Raw genomic sequence first — 10,042 nt, 5'->3', positions numbered from 1 at the left:
CAGAAAGAAGCCAGAAGCCATCTCTCCAAGGATGCTATTGGCCAGGGAGGGGGGAAACAGAGAGGGTAAAGAAAACCACAGACCCACCCAGTGTGGGGGCACTGGGGTGGGAGGAGTGCCTTGAAGCAGAGCTTTTGTTTCCCTCACCTAACAGCTGACTGCCTGGCAGGGAGGGAGACCAAGGAGATTTACATTCCTGAAGCTGAGGCAAGCAAACAAAGCACACTATTAAAAAGCCCTACATTCTTCAGCAGGCACTTGTTTGGCTGGCCTTCTGTTAATAGTGCTGTGTTTATTCTTGCACAATGAATAAATTAAGGCAGTGTTTAATACTGTGAGCTTATGGATTCACATGAGAGAGAATATAATTTCATTCAGTTTGTGGGAAAGAAAACTTTATCAACAAAGCATCAATATTTAACAGCATCTGTATAAAATCCAAATTAGTTGTACTTGACCCAACAGACTGGATTTCACCCTGCATGCCACTCCCCAGCCTCAGCTGCAATGTTGACACTTTCTAAACTTGCCTGAACAGATTAAATTCCAGGGACCACAACCAGTCACAAGAACTACCCTTTCTCTAGAGCTGTAACCAGGTTTAAAGAATCATAAAATGGTTTGGGTTGGAAGGGACCTTAAAGATCACATAACTCCACACCCCTGCCATGGGCAGGGACAACTTCCACTATTCCAGGTTGCTCAGAGTCCCATCCAACCTGCCAAGGATGGAGCAGCTCTAGCTGCTCTGAGAAACCTGTGCCAGGGCCTCCCAATCCTCACAGGGAAGAATTTCTTCCTGGTATCCAATCTAAATCTGCTCTCTGTCAGTGTGAAGCCATTCCCCTTCATCCTGTCACTCCAGGCCCTTGTCAAGAGTCTCTTTCCATCTTTCCTGTAGGTTCCCTTCAGGCACTGGAAGGCCACAATGAGGCGACCCCAAAGCCTTCTCTTCTCCAGGCTGAACAATCCCAATTGTTCACACTCCCCACACACCATCTCTGCCCAAGCAAGAAACATCAGCTGGAGATTTCCAACCTGAAATCACTGCCATAATTCCTCAGCCAGTTTTGTAGGTAGTGAGGCTTAAGTGCTGAGGAGCACAAGCATCCTTCACTGAATTTCACAACACATCTGAAGCATCCCCATCCAAAAGCTTAATGGAAGTATAAAGAGTCAGAACTTTGCAACTTGTCCAGCTCTTAGTTAGCCTTTTGCAGGTAGCTAGGAAACCAGCACCCAGGTTAGCTGGAGAGCAGATATATTCCAGGAAGTGCTACTACACTTGAGAAGCTGTTTGTGTCTAGTTTAGCAAATACCTGTCTGCAGGAATTGAATAGTGAGAAACTCACTACATTTCAGCCTCAATTACTCTGGTATAAATCCAAACCTAGCACCCAGGAAATCATTCTGATTTACAACAAAGTTTGTAAATCTTTGTTTGTAAATTTTTGTTTGTACATGGAGTCAGTTGTAATCCCTCAAGGGATGAAGGCTCAATTTACCACAACAGTCATAATATTCAGTAAATATTCGAAGGTACCTTCTTCCCTGAGCTGGTGACCATCTGCCTGCATCCACACCCTGTCTAAGGGAAACAAGAAGCATCTTTGTACTTATAAAAGACAAGAAGAAAAAGGTTGATGCAGCAAAGGGAGTCACAGAGTTGGCCAAGGCAAACAATTCTGTGTTTCTTCACTAAATCAGCACTACTATCTATACACATAGCTGAAAGAACTTCCTCCTGGGAAGGGAAATAGCCTGGTGCCACAGAGCTTTTGGAACACGAACAGAAAACATCTCCTCTGTCAAAAACAGCCTGGCTGGAGCATCTCCCTCCTCTGCTGACTCCCAAGTATATAAACTGCAACAAATTCACAAATACCATTGGGGGAGGTAGTGTCCACAGAGGCTTCAGAACTGATGTTTCCTTGCTGGCACAACCAGAAAGGGAATTAACTAATTCATCATTCTGCAGGAATCACTGAAACACACCTTTCCCAAGCAATATCATCATTTCTTTGTCAGTAATTCACACTTCAGCCTCAAACAAGCTGATGTTTTCTTTGTTTGTCTATTTAATGTTTGGGGTGGGAGGAAGGGGAAGGTGGTTATAGGTAGGTAGGTAGGTAGGTAGATAGATTAGATAGATAACAGGTTTAGGTTGGATATCAGAAAAGGTTCTTCCCCCAGAGGGTGGTGGGGCACTGAACAGGCTCTCCAGGGAATGGTCACAGCCCCAAGGCTGCCAGAGCTCCAGGAGCATTTGGACAATGCTCTCAGGCACAGGGTGGGATTTTGGGACTGTCCTGTGCAGGGCCAGGAGTTGGACTCAGTGATCTTTGTGGGTCTCTTCCAAAGCAGAATATTCTGTGATTTCTGTTCTTCTGCCAAAGGGCAGGAAAATTGCCTTTCAGGTAGGGGAGGACTGAAACCAGAATGCCATCTTGCAGCACCAACCTTCTCTGCCATATCAGATGAAATGTTGCAGGTGTTGCTCGGAGTCTGCACTCTCTTGCAGTGCTTGTTTTCACTGTGCAAAGCCCAGGAGTTGGCAAAATCATAACTGCTCCCCACCAGGGTCCCTGGGAATGAAGAAGAGGAGAAGCAACATGCTGTTTGAGGGGTTTTAGCGACAAGTGGGCATTATTGACTGCTATTAAGGCAATAGTCTGCTGAAAGCTCTCTTTAAAAATATAAACTATTGTATCAAATAGATTTTTATTCCAAACAGATTGACTGTAGGAAAGCCACAATCAGTGATATGGATTTTGTTCTGCTAAGGACATCTCTACACTCAAGGACAGACTAAAGCCTGCAGAAGGCAGCTCCCACCTCCCTCACACCTGCATGAACACAGTAGGAGTTGCTGCTGGTCAGCTACAATCTGCAGGAGCCAAAGCATGCCTGCACATCTTCTTACCACTTAAAAGTTGTCAATAAAACACAAAACATATCAGAGAGGCAAACAAACCCATCTGCTTTCCCTAATTGAATAAATCATTAGCACTCTTGTCTTGATCCCAGCTAGCCTTGATTTTTCTCCTGTCCAAAACTAAATCTTGTATGCAAAGAAGCTTAACATGCACTGTTATAGGTAAAAGTTAAGTTAAATTAGGGTATATAGTTCAATTATATTGTATTAATTATGTTATATTAATTGTATTATGTTAAACGGGGGGGCTTATTAGAATGTGCTAGGAGAAGAGTCCAGGATTTGGTGGAACAGTGGTCTGGCGGGGCAAGGCGAGGTCAAAGAGGGATTGGACGGAAGACCAGACCAAACATTCGAAGCCCTGCAGAAAGGATTGGTCCAGAATGAATGGCGTTAAAGACCAATGAGAAGCCTGGAAATGGACCAATCATCATGCGGATCCAAAATGGACCAATCCTGGACCCAAAGGGGGCTATAAATGGAGGAAATTCGATCGGGTTGGGGGTTCTTCTTTTTGGATACTGGTTTGTTTTTGGGAAGAACCCAGTGCACTTGGGGTTAGCGCACTGTTTTGGTTTTTGGCTCGCTGTGTGGGTGCCTGGGCTTATCCTGGGTACTCCGTTCCTTGTAGCTATTTTAATAAATGAGAACCTCTTTCTCCGGAGAAAGTTTGGCCTGGTTCATATTCCTAACATGACTGTCAGGTACCCAAGATATGCCAGGATAGTTTCAAGGCAGGTGGGAAGCCGAACACTCCCACAGCAATCAAGTGAGCCTGCATCCCAACCCCTTACAGCTTCCAGTTTTACTTTTGCTTTTATCTCTTTCACTTTTTGTACTGCTGGTCTTCTGCCAGGTCAAACAGCTGAATCAGCTGCTTCTGCAGCTGCACAACTGCAGCTTACACACATAAAAGGAGCTGTCTGGGGACAGGAACGGCCACTTGGTCAGCAGCAGCCCACCATGAGGTTTGATGTGAAACTACACCTTCGTCCTGCAGCTCCACAATTATCATCAGCTGACACCCCCAGGGAAGGGGAGAGCCCTGTGCTGGTGAACACAAGTGCAGGGAGTGGTGACAGGGGAGTGGCAGGCTCAGTTTGAGCTGCTCCTGAAATTGGAGTCTAAATGAAGACCTAGCACCTTTCAAAGAGTTAAATATTGCTGCTGCCCATTGATGACAGACAGAACAACAAAACAAAAAAAAAAGCAGAGACTGCCACTGGAAACACCTGTATTGGAGAACTGTGATAGGAAGTCTATGGCAAATTAAAATGAGACAGAACAGATTAGTTGTCTTTTACAAAGCAGCAAATAGTGACCCCTTTAAGTGCAGGATGTCTGAAATCTGCCTCTAGAGAGACAAAACTATAAAAAGGTGCAGAAAAGCAGTGGAGAATTATACTTTTGTCATGTGCAAATTCACTGGTCTTAGTGTTCTTACAGCAAAGACTAATAAAGGCCCAAAAATTTATTGTAGTTATACTCATTCCTTCCAAAGGAAATTTTGCTGAGTTGCCCACCAGGGTTAAAGCACAACACTCTGGTTAAAAAGTGCTTTAAAGTAACAAGAAAATATGATAAAACAAATATGAAGACAACAGCTCTACAGAGAAAAAACCCCAACGACTTGGAAACAGAACAAAAAAAACTCACAGGAAATTAATCTTTAAAAAGAGATCAAAAGAGATCACTTAGATGATAAGAAAAAAATAAAATATTTTTTCAGGATTTGAATGCCTTCTAAGTGCTCCTATTTGACTAGGAAGTCTGAAATCTTTGTGATTCTGCAAATTGCTTTACATTCTGAGCTGAAGATGCTCAAAACCATATTTTGAGTGTTTGAAGCTTCCATCCACTTTTTTGACTAAATTTCTCTTGCTCTCAAGAACACTAATTCTGGATAAGGAATTGGTAGCATTTGTGGGAATTTAAATATCAGAAGGAAATGCATGTCACACACTTAATAGACATTGCAGCTTCTGAGTGAAATCTATGGTATCTTTTAGCAATTGACCAGAATCAATTAAAATGAAACTCACATACAATTTTGATCAAAATTATTCACAATATATGCAGGTAAGTTCTTCCTCCAACTTTCATTTAAACAAGAAGATTATTTGTAGTTTCCCCAACACTCCTAGCAGCTACCTCAGTTTCTATCTCATAATTCCAAATGGCTGTAAAAGCTGCAATAACTTGGATTTTAATTCTGTTAGAAACTGGTTTTTAACAGCTTACCTTGAACAATGACATCATCATCCAAATATATTACTTTCTCATGCTTCTGGATAAGCGAAGGAAGATAAAATCGAACAAAGTTCAGCTATTAAAGAGAAAGAAAAGGTAAAGACTAAATGGTAAAGCTGTTTATCACAGCAGTCTCAGGCTTCTGTCTCTATTAAGTCAGTTGGAATTTCTCTCTTTATTGAGCACTAATCAGCGACCATTTGCTTCTTCCCCCATAGCTTTATTGCTATCTCAAATCTGCTATTATTACTATTATTGCTGTTACTACTTATCCACTATGGCCCTAACCATGCAACTTAAATATGTTGCTTCCTCACAGAATCCTTTAGGCTGCAAGGGGCCTTTTGAGATCCTCTTGTTCAACCCCCTTGAGTGGGCTCAGCCGCAGCAGAGCCCACTCAAGCAGGCTGACAGGGACCATACCCAGTTGGGTTCTGAATATGTCCACAGATGGAGACCCAACAGTCTCTCTGGGCAACATGAGACTTTTAAACTCATGCTTTAAAAAGCCTTTTCTTTAGCTCAGAGGGAATTTCATGTTATTTGTGCCTATTGTCTCTTGTTGCTCCCCTCAAGTATTTACATGCATTGATAAGACCCTCCTGAATCTTGTCTTCTCCGGACTGAAACAGCCTCAACTCTTTCAGCCTCCCATATAAAAGATGCTTCAGCCTCTTAATCATCTTTGTAGCCCCTGTCAGACTCGCCCCAGTAAGCCCATATCTTTCTTATACTGGCGGACTCAGAACTGGGCACGGCACTTTCAGATGCAGCCTCACCAGTGCAGAGCAGAGTGGAAGGCACCTTTCTGGACCTGCTGCCAATGCTCTTCCTAGTGCATTTTTACAGCATACATCACACCAAACATTTAAAAATGTAATAGTACCATCAATCCACTCTAAAGGAATTATTTGACTAGTGACACAGACATGGGATAACTTCTACAACAGCAATGAAGAACAGAGCAGAGGGAAAGGGGACTGAGAATGTAAAAACAACCATAAGAATTCAGATAATTTTACCCAGCCCCTGCCTTCAGAGTGGTCCTAACTGAATGCTCAGTGAAAAATAAAAATAGAGCAAGCATGCAGAACAGTTGCTCCATGTATTCTCCTAGCTTTCAACTATTTTCAGCTCAAGGGATTTTCTGATCTAGATGTGATCTAAATATGAACTTCGATCCTAACTGAACCCCTGTACATTTTTACATCCACAAGACCTTTCAGCAAGGAATTCTAGAGATGCAGTACTCATTGCATGAAAAGTATGCAACATCTCCTGTTTATGCTGTCACTCTGACTAATTTCATCTCATAGTCATTGGCTCTGGCATTGGAAGAGACATATATGCACACCTCCTCCATGAAATGGAACAGATCTAGGACATTTTTAAGCCCATAATAAGTATTAAAAACCTCAATAATTTATTACGTGGTGTTCATTGACTCACAGGCTGCAGTAGCTCAGGACGTGATGCATCTTGTCTGATTTTTCCTTTTAGTACCATAGGATTGAATTCCACAACCTTAAATTTTATTTCTTTCAGTTTAGAATTTTCAATCCATTTTCTGTGATGGAAAGAAAATAAGTAATAAAAGAAATATCAAGTACATGTCAAGTACTTCCAGCATGAAATTCACAGACACTTAGGAGAATAATAAGAGACCTTAAAATCTCACTTGATCTATTCTGTCCCAAGACAGAATCCCTTATGTCTACAGCTATTGCACATAGTCCTTTGTTAAACTTGTTCTTAAAATACAAAAAATCCCCACAAAACCTCAATAAAACAAACACCCCATACCACTACCCAAACCAGAGACTCCATATGTAGCCCAAACAACTAATCGTTCCCCATTACTTCCAATAAACTATATTCTTTTAAGCTTTTTTGCTATAATTAAAGATTATAATTTCTTACCCTATCTACAGTGCTTTTGAAGCTGAGGTTAGTCTTCACCCTTTCACAGCTTTATGTTCTTCCAGATGACTTCTACATCACCTCCTAATTATGTTTTCTTTAGACTAAACTAATTTTCTTTTCAACTTTTTGTCAGATTTTTTATCACCACTGTTTATTTTCTCTCCTGACACAAATTGCAGGTACAAAGGCTACAGAAGTGAAGTAGCCAGAGGTGAGAACTGCTAAGAAATGTTTTAGTTTGCATTCATAACTTGGTCCTCTTCAAGACAATGTTTGCAAATTTGAACACTGAAACAAAATGAACTGAAACTTCATGAAATTACATTTATTGAAATGTCAGGATATAATTTCCTTTTATGAAATGAAGAATTCTCATTCATGAAGGAAAACAAATAACAAATCAAGGAATGAAGTGAAATGAAGAGACATGAAATATAATGAAATTAAAAAAGAAGAAAACTATGTAATGAAGTGAAACAAGTGAAAGGGAATAGAATGAAGTGCATTGAAATGAGATGAAACTTCAAGAAATTATATTCATTAAAATATTGAGATTTCATTTCCTTTCATGAAACATGGAATTTTCATTTCAGGAAGGGAAATAAAATGAGAAAAGATGGATTAAAGCAAAAAGGATAGAAAGGAAAGGAAAATATACTGCAGTAAAATTGAGAAGAAGAAAATTCTGAAATTAAGCTAAAACAATTAAATTGAATGGAATGAAGTGCTGTGAAATGAACTGAAATTTAATGAGATGAATATTCATTGAAATACTGAGATTTCATTTCCAGTCATGAAATGAAGAATTCTTATTTCATTATAGGAAATGACATGAGAAATTAAGGAACGAGGTGAAATGGAAAGAAAGTAATCACATTTGGGCCTCTTTTTAGAACTTTAATACATCACCAATAGAAATTAGCTTTAAACAGCAAGTTTTTTCTACTCTGAAGATGAAGACTCAGCACCAGAAGAGAGGTAAGTGCAGTGGCACAAAGTGGGATTGTGACAAGCCGGCAGTGTATCCTTACCTCATTACAGATTCTTCTGCAGCCTAACTATCAAAATGTAAGAACAGGCATGGCATGGTCTGGTTATTTCACACCTCTTTGCATGAGTCAGTGCCTTGTGGAGGACAAAGTGGTCCTTTTTCCATCACATACAGAATCCTGGGGATTGCTCCCAATACTACTAGATTTCCCTGAAAAGTCCTCTGAAGTCCAAAAGTGGTTATGCCTGTGCTAGGAGGAACAACAACATGGCTCTAACTACAGCCCAAAACAAAGCAAGGCTGGTGTGTACCGAATGTGTGGGATGGTTGTCTTCAGCCCAATGATGTAGAATAAAACATTGGCCTCTGTGTTGCTGTAGATGCTGCTGATTGCTGCTACAGCTGCACCCATCCTGCCCGCAGCAGCACAGATCACCACTGGGATTTCTTCCTCCATTTCTTCAGGGTTCTCCAAATCCACTACAAGAAACAAACCCATTTTACATCAGATCTGGGTCACAAAAATGAGTAAGTACTACCATAAGCAGTGGAATCATTCTATCACCACTCCATTTTTCCTTACCACATCCTACACACATTCCCATCTCGCAAGGCACACAGCTTGAGCTGTTGCTAATCCAGAACTACTTGCAGGTTGACTGGACTGTTGGATGCCTCCAAATAGAATAAATAAGAGAGTTCTCAGAATCTTCTACTCAGCAGGGGCACAATTTAGCCTGTCTTATGTAGCTGCTTATTCAAATGTAATCTGGAGAGGTTTGAATACCTTTGAGACTTCTACTTCCCAGTTATATTTAGTGCAAATTGAACAATAGGTTCCAAAATTATCAAAGGAAGGAGGTAAGTCAAAAAGACAGTTCAATTGCATGAGCTCCACTTCTTTGGCAAGATGGCTTGAAAGGAGGAGTGCAAAAATTTATACCAGCAGGAAGTTGCTAGTGATATAAGGGAAAAAACCCTAAACTACACTGAATCAGGTCACATTCCTGCTAAAGATTTATATCCTTGATTAGCACTGATTAACTTACAGAACTAAAACAGATATAACTGTACTGGTTAAAACATAACAATTACAGTCATAACAACCCCAACAAAAATACATTGAAAATAAATGATTTATATCAAGATAGAGTTTGTTTACCTTGGCAGCAGTGAGTCAGCTCTTTATATAGATACTATATAAATAGCTTACTACATTTAATACTAGTCCAACCTAATTAACCTAGCAGGTTTCTGTCACTATAAAAATTTCAGCTAAAACTTCTGCTGTAAATATGAAGATTTTATGGCCTATCTGAAATGAATAATCAAGCCAAGAACATTCCCAAGGAGGCAGGTCATGATCAAAGTTTATTACCACTTGACAACTCCAATCTGTTCAGCTCAAGTAAGGATATACTCCAGCATCCATTTACATCAGTGACATCTGGATAAAAACCTAATCAGAATTACAACTCTTAGTCATCAATATCAATCTCCTATAATTTTATTCAAGTAATTCAGAAGCAAAATGCTTTTCATCACAGACTATAAGCAACAGTGTGAGTAGTTCATCTACTGCAGGACATTCAGTAAGGTGAAAAGTGCTGTTCAAGTTAAGACATGAGTGTTGACGGTTGTCACAAGGGTCTTGGGGTGAAGGAAGAGACGAGATGGGCTCTATGATCAGAAGGCTTGATTTATTATTTTATGATATATACATATACTATACTATACTATACTAAAAAGAAAAAGAAAGGAGAGTTTCCAGAAGCTGCTAAAGCTAAGCTAAGAAAAGTAAAGAATGATAACAAACTTCGCTCTCTCAGACTGTCTCCAAGAGAGCTCCATCCTGCATTGGCTACCAACTTCAAACATCTAAACTGGGCCAGTCTAGGCAGACCTGCCACCTTCTACAGCAGCCGATAACTTATTGTTTATGT

At 40.3% G+C, this 10,042-nt stretch overlaps 1 protein-coding gene across 2 annotated transcripts in view; it reads right to left on the bottom strand.

Annotated features, from left to right (window-relative positions):
• GLT8D2 (glycosyltransferase 8 domain containing 2) overlaps positions 1 to 10,042 on the bottom strand; it is a 26,470-nt gene that overhangs the window by 9,646 nt on the left and 6,782 nt on the right. For both annotated transcript variants that reach the window (XM_031064506.1, XM_005430082.2), the window contains 3 exons: positions 8,411 to 8,579; positions 6,635 to 6,752; positions 5,177 to 5,261 (listed from right to left, as the gene is read on the bottom strand). In XM_031064506.1, the coding sequence (XP_030920366.1) occupies positions 5,177 to 5,261; positions 6,635 to 6,752; positions 8,411 to 8,579 (372 nt within the window). The remainder of the gene's footprint in view (positions 1 to 5,176; positions 5,262 to 6,634; positions 6,753 to 8,410; positions 8,580 to 10,042) is intronic.

This window comes from Geospiza fortis, unplaced genomic scaffold, assembly GCF_000277835.1.
Source record: "Geospiza fortis unplaced genomic scaffold, GeoFor_1.0 scaffold650, whole genome shotgun sequence".
Lineage (NCBI taxonomy): Eukaryota > Metazoa > Chordata > Aves > Passeriformes > Thraupidae > Geospiza > Geospiza fortis.
The sequence above is the reverse complement of the archived record's forward strand: the minus strand, read 5'-3'. Positions and strand labels throughout refer to the sequence as shown.